Source organism: Penicillium hispanicum, assembly GCF_028827665.1.
Source record: "Penicillium hispanicum strain IBT 35686 chromosome Unknown utg000001l_segment0_segment0, whole genome shotgun sequence".
Classification (NCBI taxonomy): domain Eukaryota; kingdom Fungi; phylum Ascomycota; class Eurotiomycetes; order Eurotiales; family Aspergillaceae; genus Penicillium; species Penicillium hispanicum.
In genome coordinates this window covers 905985-920109 of record NW_026623193.1, presented here as the reverse complement: position 1 = coordinate 920109, position 14125 = coordinate 905985, and the positions used below count along the sequence as shown (strand labels likewise).

The 14125-nt window shown below is 53.8% G+C and overlaps 7 protein-coding genes across 7 annotated transcripts; 6 read left to right on the top strand and 1 right to left on the bottom strand.

The window, feature by feature from the left end:
* Window positions 1-591: 591 nt before the first annotated feature.
* Window positions 592-941, top strand: N7459_000366 (uncharacterized protein; the record flags this gene model as incomplete). The annotated part of the gene is made up of 2 exons (XM_056939551.1): window positions 592-687; window positions 792-941. The coding sequence occupies 2 exons, from the start codon at window positions 592-594 to the stop codon at window positions 939-941; spliced, it is 246 nt and encodes an 81-aa protein (XP_056803831.1).
* Window positions 942-1133: 192 nt separating this feature from the next.
* Window positions 1134-2842, bottom strand: N7459_000365 (putative endosome-associated ubiquitin isopeptidase (AmsH); the record flags this gene model as incomplete). The annotated part of the gene is made up of 2 exons (XM_056939550.1): window positions 1134-2636; window positions 2696-2842. 2 exons carry the CDS (start codon window positions 2840-2842, stop codon window positions 1134-1136), a joined length of 1650 nt encoding a protein of 549 aa, XP_056803830.1.
* A 451-nt stretch (window positions 2843-3293) lies between these two features.
* On the top strand, window positions 3294-5212 carry N7459_000364 (uncharacterized protein; the record flags this gene model as incomplete). Its single annotated transcript, XM_056939549.1, has 2 exons — window positions 3294-3423; window positions 3501-5212. The coding sequence occupies 2 exons, from the start codon at window positions 3294-3296 to the stop codon at window positions 5210-5212; spliced, it is 1842 nt and encodes a 613-aa protein (XP_056803829.1).
* Window positions 5213-6367: 1155 nt separating this feature from the next.
* On the top strand, window positions 6368-7591 carry N7459_000363 (protein kinase domain-containing protein; the record flags this gene model as incomplete). Its single annotated transcript, XM_056939548.1, has 1 exon — window positions 6368-7591. One exon carries the CDS (start codon window positions 6368-6370, stop codon window positions 7589-7591), a length of 1224 nt encoding a protein of 407 aa, XP_056803828.1.
* A 506-nt stretch (window positions 7592-8097) lies between these two features.
* On the top strand, window positions 8098-8745 carry N7459_000362 (SRPBCC domain-containing protein; the record flags this gene model as incomplete). The annotated part of the gene is made up of 1 exon (XM_056939547.1): window positions 8098-8745. One exon carries the CDS (start codon window positions 8098-8100, stop codon window positions 8743-8745), a length of 648 nt encoding a protein of 215 aa, XP_056803827.1.
* A 2352-nt stretch (window positions 8746-11097) lies between these two features.
* Window positions 11098-12447, top strand: pgxC (putative extracellular exo-polygalacturonase; the record flags this gene model as incomplete). The annotated part of the gene is made up of 1 exon (XM_056939546.1): window positions 11098-12447. The coding sequence occupies one exon, from the start codon at window positions 11098-11100 to the stop codon at window positions 12445-12447; it is 1350 nt and encodes a 449-aa protein (XP_056803826.1).
* A 273-nt stretch (window positions 12448-12720) lies between these two features.
* Window positions 12721-13914, top strand: N7459_000360 (uncharacterized protein; the record flags this gene model as incomplete). Its single annotated transcript, XM_056939545.1, has 1 exon — window positions 12721-13914. One exon carries the CDS (start codon window positions 12721-12723, stop codon window positions 13912-13914), a length of 1194 nt encoding a protein of 397 aa, XP_056803825.1.
* Between the last annotated feature and the right edge of the window lie 211 nt (window positions 13915-14125).

Below are 14125 nucleotides of genomic sequence, written 5' to 3'. Positions count from 1 at the left end.
AGGCGGGATGGGAAGATCAAGCCCGCAGTCCGGGGTGAAGACGAGGCCGAGACTTATCGCTTATCGCGTGGGGTCGGCGCCAACAAGCGACATCTCCCATCTCCCATCTCCCATCTCCCATCTCCAACCTTCCACCTCGTGCTGCGCGTTGCACGTCGGCCTGAGCTGGCAGATATAGCATTCTGATCGATCATCTGCACCGCAAAGGCAGATCTTGCACCAGCTATATCCCATTTCGGGACAATTCAGAGAGATATGCTGGCGCATGGCTATACATGGTACCCAAGGACATGTATAAGCCAGGATTGCGGGGATTCTGTTCGATTGTAACTCCAGATGGCTCGAATTCGGAAACATTCAATCTGATAAATCCTTCGGATCTCAATGGTGCGGAATGGGCCCCCGATTCGCCGTCTAGAGACGCGATGACGGAGATGTGGCGGACTCGGCTTCATATAAATGTCGGCGTGGATTCTGCAGTGGGAGATTACGTAGAACCGCACTACATCGTCCTAGGAAATCCAACCATTGAACTGGAGGGCTTGATTGATTCCAATTCTTCTGAAATAGGCCGACAACAGCAGAGCGAACATGACCTCCAATTTCCCCCCCAGCAGTCATTTCAAGGAGATCATCCGGACGGAAAATGAAGCTGCCATTCGCCAACATGATGAAGACAGGGCCCCGGTAAGTACAGCACGGTATCCCAGTATCTACTGAATTTCACGGGGGCCGGAAGATGTTGCATAGCAGCATTTCAAAGACGTAGATGGCTAACATGAGAGGCTTAGAATACACGGCAGGCCGGCCGCCGGGAATCGCGAGGTCGTCGATCTCCCACCTCTTCCCACAAGGCGCAGGAGAGTTCGGGATCGGCGACGAAAAGACGCACTCACTCGAAGAGAGCCCATCAACATTTGGCCTCCGAGCTCGCGGGGTAGAGCTCCATACACGAGCGGTGTTGGCGAGATGGGGATACCCAAACTATGTGCAATCATGTAGTGAAGGCCAGTCCTGAAAGGCCGAGACTGATGCCGAGAGATAAAGATTTGTATAGCCTGATGGCCATTAGAGAAGAAAATCATCGAGGGTATCATATTCAGTTGAATAACAGAAACCAGAGATGTGAAAGCTCAGTTCTGCGACTCTTTCGGCCGCAGGTCTACAGTCTCATACTCCAATCCATTTACCTCAAACACATGCCCCGGCCTCAATGCACCCGTGTAGATGTTCTCTTCGGCGTGTGGATGGAACAAGCCGGTCTGTCGGCAATTGAGGACCGTCTTCAGCCCCGGTGGATCAGTCAGACGGAACACGCCCCAGTCCGGGTTCTTACTCGGTGCACACACGATCGCGATGCTCTCAGGAAGCATCACTTGATAGCCGCTGTGAGTGTGCAGATCACGCGAGCTCATGAAGCACGTCTGCGTGGGGTGCGTGTGAATCCAACCGAGCATAATCAAATCCTCGGAGTCACAATACTCAAATATTGCGGACTCGTTCGTAGTTTCACAGGTATCTGACGTTGAGATTTGTTCTGGAATCACGAGACGAGAAATGAATAAGGCATTGGACACAAGGGTGCCACAGAGAATGCCACATGTCTCTAGATTGCGGCGAGTATTGGGCCCGGCCAGGGACAAGAAGCGGGATCGAAGATTGGCCGGCAGGAAAACCGAGCGCAGAGGTGTCCCATTCTCTAGGTATGCAGAGGGTTTGAATGTATAACTAGACGGATCGAGCTCGGACCGCGCTGGGATCGTGTCTTCTGAGGATTGTATCTTCGGAGCAGGGGGCGGCACTGATGTGACTTTAGAGGGACGAGGGGGAGGTTCGTGTGCCTGTGGTCCGTCGAAGAACAACGCCTTGCTGGGTTCAATATGCTCCTTGGGCGGCACAATGGGAGGTGGATGTCGCTCAGCGTTTTTATCATGGATGGCAATCTGACCAGGAGAGATGGTCGACTCCAATGGCTTCTGGCGTGGCACAGTGGGGTAGCTGTAGGTGGAAGCCACAGCAGATGATGTTTCGTGCAGTACAGGATTCTGGCCACGCTGGGGTTGGGCTTTCTGCGAGTGGTCGATGTTGGACCGAATGTCCTGAATCCGCTGGCTCAGGTCATGATCGCCTGGTCGATTATCTGTCTTGAATGCGCTTTCCCAGTCTCCCCAGACGCCGGCCGCTCGACGTGTGTCGCCATCATCTTCAGAGGATCCAGGCTGAGCCTTGGATCTTCGAACGGTAGCTCTGCGGTTGAGCTCGGACTGTGCCAATCGAACTGCAAGATCCCGGTTCGCACCGGCCTCCAAAGGCTCCGCAACACCAGTCAGGGCAGGGTCGGCAGGTCGTCCTCGAGGCTCAGGAAGCAGGCTGGAGTCAGACGGTAGCTTACGTGACTGGCGCTCGCGCATCAGTTGAGTATAGCGCTCGTATCGTTTGTTTATCCGAGGTTTGAGGAGCTCCAGTCTGCTGAGGTTCTTCTCAACTTCTTTCTCGGCTTCAACCAGCGCCTTCCGGTCGTTTTCATCCTTTTGTGCATCCGGGTGTTTTGATAGGTTTACCAGAACCAGCTGGGCGTGTCGGAACAGTAGGAGGTATGTCTGCTCGTCATGTCCCTCGCGTTCGTAGACTTGCGCCTAATGCACGATATAAGATTAGATCTCCCGCAAAACGATGCCCGAAAGGTGTTTCTGACCTCACGAAGAAGCGTGGCAGCAGTTCGGAGCCAATATCGTAGCCGAACCCCCGGATTGTACTCGTAGTCCTGGGCAATTCGGGTAATCCTCTCCACGCTCTGAGGGGGACTGCCTCCGGTACTGGACATCGGAATCTGAGAAGCCATGGCGAGTATGTGGATGCGCGCAAAGTGTACACGCTGCGGACAATTCGGTGGATTGAGATCGAGAGCCCCTCTTCAAGCGGATTCGGTCTGAAGGGGCATGATTGACGTAGATTGGGAACGGCGATCTCCGAGAGCTGGCCCGAAGAACAGCGAGAATTAACACGGACACGAGCACAGGTGCATTCGGGCACCAGCGTTGGCCGTGAGTGCGCGCGGACAAGAAGGAAGGAGAGCAAGAGGGAAGCCTGGAGTAGACGGCGAGGGGAATCGATGCCTGGTGGCATGCGGAACCCGCAAGGTCTCCGCACCCAAGAAAAAAAAAAGCTCTCTCTGCCTTTCAACTCAACTCCTTCCTCCGACGACAGACGGCCATGCCTTGTATGAGTGGACTGGGTCACTCATTGCAGCAGCCTCGATAATAGCAAGCTCTCGAATTGCAACTTACCTGAAAATGGTTCACGTCGGCAAATGGGCCACCTCGGCGCGGTTCCCGGTGACCGAGACGATCAAGCAACAAGTGTTCACAGACGCCACTCGGAAAGGAACCCTCCAGTCGAACATTGTGAGCGATCAGCTATGCAGTAAGCTCATGAATCTGATAAAGCTCTTTATTCTCTTCATGCGACCAATAGACTGATGCGACAATCGTCTCGCGCAGCCGATATTCTCCAGCGACTCTCCCCCTACCTCCGCAGGAATCAGCCAGTCGACATCCTCGATCTATGGCCAGGCGCTGGGCTCTGGTCATCAAAAGTCAACGAATTCCTCCGCCCTCGTCATCATGTCTTGGTCGAGCCGGATATGACCGCTTATGGGCCAATGCTTAAGGACCTCGCGCGACACAACCCTTGCTACAAGCTCGTGTCGACGGACATATATACTATGAATAAATGGGACGAACTCCTAGAACGATATTTTCCTGAACAGACAGCACAGCATGTCTCGCGCGGGCAAAAGGCCGGATCGTTGCTGAGAAACGACACTCTGCTGGTGCTGGCCAATCCGTCAACGGCGACGTCGAAAAAAGATCACTATACGCCGGCTCGATGGTGGAGCGCAATAATGGGAGACTGTATGACACAAACAGGGTTTCATGGGTACGGCAGCGTCCGAATATTGGCTAGCTTTCCTTTCACAGAAATACAGTCCGTCCTTCCACGATCTGTGGGAGAGCGCAAACGACCGGCATTCATGACAGAGGTCTCCGCGCTACGTGCCATGGAGGTTGCAAGCACCTACGATCATGAACCCTGGCCTACCATGAAAGGATGGGGCCCGCTGACAGACTGCGTCAGCCGAGTCGCTGACAGGGCCGCGGCCGACAACATCGTCACTCCGCCAGGCCGGGAAGCGCCGCCTTTGCTCCCCGCCCCGGAAAACCCGCAACACGCGAAAGGACGAAGCAAAATCCCGTATCAACCCCGTGTTCGCACCGAAACACATGACCGTCTGGCCAAGACCCTCGAAGGCTGTGACCGGTCAAAGAAAGACACCCCCGACGCGGTAGAGAAACAAGTTAGGCTCGCGATTGCAGCATTGAACGCCGACAACAAGATCCATTATATCCGCGCGTGCGTGGTGAAAAAGCATCTGGAGATTGATGAGCGCGGCCGGGATTTGTCGCGTGCGGCGGCCAACCCGAGCATGAGTGTGGACGAGCTCAGGAAGATTGATGAGGAGATCGCGACGATGACCGCTGCCCTGGCAGATGAAATGACCACCATTCACTACCGGCCCCTTCGAGGCTATGAGCGAATGGTCGACGACGAACGCGCGACAGCTCTCTCCAACAACTTCGACGACTCCGTCCTGCTCTGGGACCGACGGCCCTTCGAACCACTCCGCATCGACACCCAGGAATTTTACCCTCGGGTCCCACGGTCAGTACTCTATTTCGAGCCCAATGAGACGCCCGTTGCCATGCGGGAATTGAAGGAGGTTCCCGAGGAGAAGCGCAAGGAGCTTTTGCAGCTCTTCGACATGGTCACCCTGATCTTTAGCACGCGGAACAACATGACCGTGGCCGAGCTGGCTTCCGCTATTTTCCCTAGGCGCAGCGCCAACGAGCTAGTCCGAAGTATTCCCAGCCTGGCGCTGGTGGCTCAGAAACGGCTCAAGCCGGGCTGTGGACCATTGCCGCTCGAAGACCCTACGGCGGATCCAAACACCTGTTTCCAGGAGAATCTAGATTATGACTTGAGCCAGGTTCGGCTGCGGTTTGTGCCGGCGTCCACGATCTGGGATCTGCTGCTGGAGTACCAGCGGCACTCGCTGGATCTGTCGGCGCTGCAGTTCAGCCGCATGCTTGGGGGAACGTTGACCACTTTCCGCAGCGGCGAATTTCTCCTGAACAAGAAGAGGCTGCACTAAATTCCCGGATCCATGGGTGTGTGATGTACCATATGTAGTTAGTTCTTGTCACTACTTGCATGTACAATAGATAGAGCTAGATCTAGATTATTATTATCTTAATCGACTCGACCGAATCGAGGGCTTGGCATGATAAGGACACGGGGCTCAGGATCCCCGGCCATTGGTGACTCGGAGGCTATTATCGCACTAGGCTGGATTTAAAATTAAACGTTGTCCATATCTCAGCCTAGTATTAATATTCTGGCCGTTCCTATCGTCCTTTCCATGCGGGTCTCAACGCGCCCGTTAACAGACGCAAGCGGAGCCGCGCACCGCGTTCGGTATCCGACCTGTCTCGGTGACTTTCTCCTTGCGAACAACCCGCGGTCCTCCACCGGCTTCAGTTGTCCACCGTCTCTCATATTCTATACTCTATCTCGAATCATTTCTCTCCAATATCACCCGAGGTACAAAAAGACTCAACCACGCGGGTGGGCCCGAGCAGCGCGAACCCGCGATGGAGCCCGTAATTTCCCAGTTTCTCCCCAAATCAAATCGCCAACCACGTTCACGCCTACCACCGTCGTATCGTCGATCACCCTAAATTTCTGTGTCTCTGTCATTTCCCTGGTCTGCTCGGTCGAGACCGGCCATCGCCCCAGTCCAGCGTCAAAGTGGGCGGGTGCTCTTCCTTCCTTTCTTTTTTTTTTTTTTTTCCTATGAAGACGGCCTTTAATAGCCGACGGCCGTGCCCATCATGGACCACTGCGCCTCTATCACTCTTTGTTCCCCCCGGTAAGTCGAGGAGGCCCTCGAAGCCCGCCCTGGGTTTTGAACTCAGAATTCCAGTCGTCGCGACTGAAGACCCTGAAGAATCACCCACAGTCCGCATTTGTGGCCCCGTTGGGCGCATTCGTCGCCTTTTCGCCGCCACCACGTCATACCCGTGCCCTAAACCGTGGATTATGAGGTTTGCTTGCAGCGCGCAAAAGTCGTCCTTGTCGCCGGTGGCGCTGAGAGCAGTGACCTCTGGCCGCATCTGACCTTCTCGGCTTATTCTTGCCATCTTGTACGTGGGACTGCGTGGGCTAAGCGTCTTATCTGCTTCTTCCGCGCGCACCTTCACTATTACAACTGCCGCCTTCCAAGTATACTCGCGTCGAGTACCGCAACATGGCTCCGACCATTTCACCCTTCCCATTGTCGCTTCAAACTGGTCAAGATGTCAAGGCCAACTCACTCCCAACACCGACTTCGGCTTCCAACCTCACTCCTCCAGTGACCCCGGTAGGCAGAGACAGCGGCGAGTCCGCTCGATCAATCCCGAGTCCGATCCACAACGCACCCTCGGAGAAGACGGTCGCTCTGCTGAGAAGAACCGTCTGGACGCCGCTGCGATTCACAGATGCCGTCGAAATATCTCGCGACGATGAGGATCGCCCCATTGAGTTTGGCCGCGGCGCATGGAGCATCGTCTACAAAGCACGCTCAACCCCGAGCGCGCCCACTTCGGCTCCCCATACCCCACCCAGCTCACCAGTCGCCATCAGTCGCGTCTATGCAGTCAAGGCGCCATTGCGCCGTGATGCGCGCCCAGTGCTCCAGGCCGAGGCCCTGACCTTAACGCGTCTCCATCGGACGCCGGGATGTGAGAACTACGTTGTGCCGTTCCATGGATACCACACCGATTCCGAGGCATTGGTCATGTCTGCCGTTCCCTTGGCACTCTCAACATTTATCGAAGACCAGGCCGATCTCATGCGGAAGAGGCAGTCCTCAACTGCGACGATGTTCGATCCTGTACAGGGCCCGAACTCATGGCGGGATCTGGCCCGTAAGTTGATCAGCGGCCTCGCATGGCTCCATCACACGGCAGCCATTATCCACGGTGATGTCAAGCCACATAATCTGCTGCTACGCCCGATACCGACCGATGAGCCTGGCACGGTGGCAGGCGCATTCCCATACGAGCCGCTCTTTGCGGACTTCTCATCAGCGGTTGAGATCCCATTCGAGTCCGCTGCCAGCCCGGATACCACCCGCGCATCCATGTCCGCGTTCACGCCGCCGTTCACGGCGCCCGAGCTACTTTCCCTCGCATCTTTGAAATCCGGTGACGTGGCACCGACCCCAGCTTCGGATGTCTTCTCGCTTGCCGCAACTCTGCTGGCCGCAGCCACTGGAGATCTACTATTATACCCGGGCTCGAGCAATATGCAGCGCCTGGCCATGGCCCGCGAGGGTCACCGCATCCTCGAATTCACCCGCTCGGGCAACAACGGCTTCCGTATACCGCGGAATGGCTTTGTGGAGAAACTTGTCCAGCCTGCTGTTGCCAAGGACCCGGCACAGCGGATCGACGCGCAACAATGGATGGCTATCGCGTCTTCCACCTAATCACTTGACACTACCATCTGTCTCTAATATTTCTTTCGGCTTCTTCCCTGGATTAGCATTACGTCTGTCACATAAGGTTGCATTTTTTTTCGGGCATATTTGGGAGCATGTGTTTGGGATACACTGCTTGGCATAGATGAGATACCCGGTTAGATGGAGTTGTCGTGGTGACTCAACATTGCATTTGACTCAGATTTTGATTTTTGATCTCTAATATACATCAACTTATATTGCATCGATCTGATTTCCTTGATCGTCCGTACTTTAATTTTGCCCGCCTCGGCATCCTCGCATTGGTTCGCACGGATTCCCAGAAAGGGCGAAGGATGCGCCCTCCGACGAGAGCCTGAGCGGCTCGGATAAACGCTCCCGACGTCATCCATCGATGCAACCCATCCACGGGTTGCCTAAACGGGCGGGTGTACAAATGTCATCCACGTTCACCCTGTGGACGTCACTTCTGCTTCCTGCATCTCCAACCTCAACTCCCTAGTCCCCAACTCACCATGACAACCATCACCAACCCCACCAACGCCTCCAGGGCCACTCCCAACATCGCCCCAGCCGACGCAGTCTTCCACATTGGCAGCTCAATCTTCATCGCCGCGCCCTCCCTGAAAGTCTGGCAAGCACTCACCGACACATCAACATGGCCCGCCTGGAACCCTTTTGTGCCACGCGTAACCATCCGCCACCAACCCAACGCCCAGTCCAGCACCGACACACCTGACGCCTCCCAAGAACCACTCTCCCCCATTCTCCAGGTCGGTACGAAAATGACCTTCCATGTCCGCATGGACCCAACCTCCACAAAACCCCAAGCCGCGACGGACTCCGGAATCGTCGTGACCGAATACACCGCGCCGGATCCAGAGACCGGGACTCCGGGCCGGATTACATGGGCGATGGATCACGATGCGCCGGGCTCGATGAGGCCGTCGCTTCTGATTCCGGAGCGTGTGCACGAGCTCACTGAGGTCGAAGTCGGGGAGGGCGATGCCGTGCGGCGCGGGACGGAGGTGCGCAACTGGGAGCTTCAGGTTGGGTGGCTGGCTTACGTGGTGAAGTGTATGTACGGCAAGTCGCTGCAGAACAGCTTCGAGTTGTGGGTGGAGGGGTTGAAGAGATATGTCGAGGAGACGGCTAGCGAGTGAGGGGCGTTTCGGATGGAGACGCCGCCGAGGACTCGATACTTGAATTGCCACATCTGGGATTGTTGCTTTCTCTATGCGTATCCTATTCTCTGCTCGGCTTCCCGTGGTTATTGAAGTGGCGATCGATTCTGCTATATCTTTTAGTCTGTAGCTCATTGCCTCGAGTATCAACGAACATTACCCAACTTCTGGAACTAGCGTTATGAGAATCAAGCACCAAAGGAAGCTAAGGTCTACGTTGTCATGACAGATCGAGATTTGACGGGCTAAGATGAAAACATGCAGGTCCAACCCAATTGATCATCACAAGCTGCTCTACGTACTCATGACAATATCATACTATATGCTCTTGGACTTTACGTGAAACTTGTCTCTACGAGCATAATGCTTGAAGCTGTTGTCCAGTGAGGTTGATGTTGATGTTGCATGAAGTAAATAGCGATGGGACACCCTCGAGTACGACCCTTGGCATGAGCATGAAGAGAATAATCAACAAAAGGTAATTGGAAGGTCTCTCACGAAGGCATCTCGGGAGCTGCCAAGTGAATGAATATGGGAATGGGAGTATGGGAATGTTTTGGGGGGGAGGGGGGGAACGTGAGAATACGATAATAGTGCTTCGAGGCTGACTTGGGTGTATGGGCATCGATGGATATGTTAGGTAGTAGGCGAAGGTTAGTTTTCTATGTGATGCCACGGGTGTTGGGTCCGCTGTCACCTGCCTTAAAATAAGAGCGCGCTGGTCGTTAAATACCAATTTTCGTTTTTATGAGCAACAACCTCCCCCGGTGGCTGAGTGGAAACACCACCACTGGTCCCATTGCGGTCATTGCTGGGTAGCTGGTAGTGGACATGGTCCGGGTGTCCGCCGAACAGCGGGGAGGTACCGGAGGGCGGGCGGGATCCCCAAGCTCACTCGACCATAGGTACCTGAGCGTCCTATGGGGGGGGGGGGGGGGGTTGGCTTGGGGGGTAACTTTTTTTAGTCTCTTCTTAAGATAAATACCTTCGGGGTACTTCGCAAGAATGTATATCCAGGTAGATAAAGCTATCACAGAGATATCGCGAAGCCTTTGTGTAGGTACCGCGAGGCATCTGTCTACGCAGGCAACGAGGTGTCTAGTTTCCCATGATCGCGGGTTCAATCCCTGCTTCTGTCGTTCTTATCTTTTTTTTTGGTGACACGCGTCGCGGTCAATTCCAGTGTGTTTGATATGCAGATCAGATTCTCTTTGTTAATTTGGATGCATGCCAAGACTTGACTTCGCGTGGATGTGGGGCTCGGGCCGAGCCCCACTGCCGAGTCCTGTATGGAATAATGCTAAATATGCATTCCGGGGTTCTTGACCCAGCCAACATTATCCCTGATTATCCCTGATTATCCCTGATTATTGTTACTCGAAGATTTGTGACCATTGGAACCTGCCCATAAATAATTCACTCTAATGAACAACAGGAGAAGGGGAAATCCACAGGTGCCGACAACCCCCAGCCCGGGAAGGTCAGTCTTTCGAAGGTCTCGAAGTCCCGAATGGTTACGGACAGGCGAACGGTATACAGCGTACTGCCAAAATCCAACACAAAACGGTGTAATAACTACTCGGTGCGATATTCGATGGAATTGCAACGCCTTCGGGAACATGCTCAACCGACCCGTCTACCCGTGGCCGGTGACGATACTGGATGTTTGTTCTCACGCAGAACCTCGAATTTCACAAGTGAACTCCTCGTATCTCAGTCAAATGGAAGAATGTCCTTAGCAAAGCGTGGAGGCTTACTTGTGGGCCTTTAAAGGTGCCATCAGCGAAGCAAGTCGCAGATGGCTGCTGTGGTGACCCTCTGTCTACAGTTGGCTATGCATCCAAAGCGATGTTTCAACACCCCAAGGAGATCCAGTATAGAATTCGGGGAGACTTGAAGTTTCGGGCTGTATTGTGGCCTGCGCATGTTACGACTGGATTGGTGGACTTGAACTTGGCGGTCCGATTCCACCTCAATACCGGAATGTATTGGAAGTGGTTTCCCTACAGTACGAGCCTTGGCTGTTCACAATGGAGTTTGCTGCCTTGCTCGGGTTGAGGTATAGTATCGAGTCCACTTCAATCTTCGCCGATCGCTGCAAATTTCCCACCAATCGCGCCTGCGACCCCGGATACTGGGAGGCAAAAGTCCGTCCATTCAAAGCCGTCAATCTCCATCTTTCTCCGCATTGTGGGGTAGTGCATTTTCTCGGTTGATCTGGGGTATGCATGATCTCACATTCAATAACTCCGCCAAAGGGACAATGTATAAAAGCATGGCCGCCGCTGGAAAGATCTAGCAGAGGCTGTTCTGAGATATCTTCTGTCAACCATGCTGATCCTCATCGCAGCCATATGGGTTTTGTCCTCTTCTGTCGTGTTGGGCGTGCCACTTGTTCAACGCTCTGACACCCGTCGCTCGCATCGCTGCGTAATTGCTTCCTCCAACCGCACGCGCGACGACTCGCCTGCGGTCGCAAAGGCATTTGCAGAATGTGCGTCTGATTCTGTGATCGTCTTCCAGGAAGGCGTCGACTACAACATCTTCCAACCCATCAGTGCGACCAACTTGAGTAATGTGGAGATTCGCATGAACGGCATTCTTCATCTCCCCCGGAGCATTGCCACCATCCAACGCATTGTCAACGGCACTGGCGGATCGCTTTATTCCAGTGGCACATACTGGTTTTCCTTCTCGGGCCCTCGAATTGACTATGTCGGCTCATCGAATGTCAATCATGGCTGGATCAACTCATATGGTCAAGCCTGGTGGGATGCGAATCCTGTCAACGGCACAGGGATAGATTACCGGCCACATTTGATGAGCTTCAAAACCACGAATGGGTCGTTGAATTACTTCAAGTCGCGCAAGCCGATTGCGTGGAATGTGCAGTTGAAAGGAGACGATATCACTGTTCGCCATGCATTCATTGATGCAGAGTCGACCGGATCCTTCCCTTTTAACACGGATGGCTTCGATGTCACCGGCACCAATATCCGCATTTCGGATAGCGTGATCTATAACGGCGACGACGCCATCGCGGTGCAGGATGGGTCCCATGATGTGGTGTTTGAGAGAAATACCATCGGATATCAAAGCCACGGCATGAGCATTGGGTCGCTGGGTCAGGACCAGTCGTCCTTTGTTAATGTGTCCAATATCCGATTTGAAGATGTCACAGTCATCGACGCAGTCTACGGTGCCCGATTCAAATCGTGGATGGGTGGCCAAGGACTTGTCAAGAATGTCACTTGGAAGAACATTCGAGTGTACAATGTCACCTTCCCGATCTTTGTGACCCAGAGCTATACCAACCAGGGGTCCTCGCAGACCCAACTCGGAAATGGAGTGACAACCGGGCGCCTCAACAACGCCTCCGTGATGATGGAGGATTTCACCTGGTCAGGCTTCACCGGCACCATCAACACCTATCGACCGGGTGATGGATCGTGCGTGTCGGACCCTTGTTGGTACGATGACGGACTGCCCAATCTCAATCACACAGACTCCGTCATTATTGAGTGCAATACCGACTCGTCATGCAAGGACTTTGCGTTGCAGAACATCGAAGTCATTCCACAGAGCATGAGTCCGCCAACGGCAATCTGTATCAATGCCACCGCGTTGCTGAATCCGCAGTTGGGATTCGACTGCAAGAATGGAACATATGTGCCCAGTTAGAAGAGAAATTCGCGCCTGCCATTTTCTCGTGACATCTATTGTCTACATTTGTTGTTGGTGTCGTCATGGATGCATGGATAGAAGGGAAGGTGCGAGGCGCAGACAAAACTGTAAACACCAACTGCTCAGAATACAACACTCCTCTTTCCTCTCATCTCTTCTCTTCTCTCTACCATCTGCTTCCATAACCCCGCTGTGCAAGCCCTTCATTTGGAAAGCATCACGCTCCTTTATTCATTCTGTCACTCATTTTGTTCCATTTATCCGTTCATCATGCAGTTTCAAACACCATATATGTTCGCTCACGCTCAGCCTCGACCCCGGTTTTGCATCTTTCGCCCGGGTGGCCTACTTGCACCGTTGATCCCAGTAGATGAGCTCCCTGCCTGGTTACAGGTTTGCAACTGGAGTCCGGACACATTCATGGGTCTACAGCCTGTCTCGCTCAGTTACATTCCGCGTGAAGGGGAGTACGACGTGATCTGCCATCACTGTTCCAGCAGCGTCGACTCCTTACACCAGAGCATTTCCGAGAGAAATGAGGACTCTCCTCAGTCCAGTGGAAGCCAGACTAAGAGCTGCCCAGGAGTGTTCTTCAAACCTACCGGGGATTACGATTTGTCGCTTGCAGGGCCCAAGGTTCCTCCGGGATTTCCACTGACATCTCTTGGACAACCTTCATTCCATTCAGGGGTCCAGAATCCGTTTCTTGGCTACTACATGTTTGGCATGCCCAACGTAAGCTCCAATCCAGTCACTGCACCGGTCGCCTCGCACAAACCTTTGAGTGTTGTGAGGTCAAGCTCTTCTGACGAGAATTCGTTGGTTGCTGGAATACAACCATCCCAAAGGGTCTCGCCGCCACCAAGACTGGATACTCCAGCTACATCCATCGACCCGCAGGATGTTCCGGTACCTTGCAGTGCTGGTATACCAAGCTCGAACCCCGACCCAGGGGGGGATATCCGGGAGCTGCCTTCGTTGGGCCCCACGGAAATGAAAATTGCGGCAGCTATTGCAGCCTCGCTTTGCTCCATAGCTCATACGAATGAGAGCATTGCATCCGAACGGTCCCTAACCGCTGCTGTGGAGCAGCTCAAGAAGAGACAAAAGAAACCGGTATCCCGGGGACCCAGTTTGCAAAAGTCGACTACAAGCCAGAGCAAGCCTAAGCCTCGCTCGCGGGCTTCCTCCCGGGGCTCAAAGGTTCACCGAGTTCACTCTGCAGCTCGGCGTCGTGCACGAGTTCGTCGTCGCCGTCGCGCGAACAAACCACGACAGTCGGAACAAGCCAGCCCGACTACCAAGGATCCTGTTCAAGACGACAAGCCCGAACAAGTCAACTCATCCACTAAGCGACGAGAGCGACGGGAGAAAATGGCCAAGGGCCGAAGAGAACAGGAGGCCAAAAGTCGGTACTGGCATGAGATGATTCCGTCTTGGAGTTCGACTGTGCCTCATCGTTGAGTTCCGGTGTATTTGATCGGCGTACTTTCATTATTGGTTTTGTTCTGATTGATATTGGGTCTCGGGCTGCAATGCTTGAATACTTTCTGCACTAGTGCTTGAGTCGTCTGTATTGCTGCTTCCAAAGTTGTACATACTGATCTGTCACTCGCTTGCCCTTAGCTTAGAGATTCGGGTTCTGGCTGCCCATAGCTGTCTTTGTTCCTTCTGC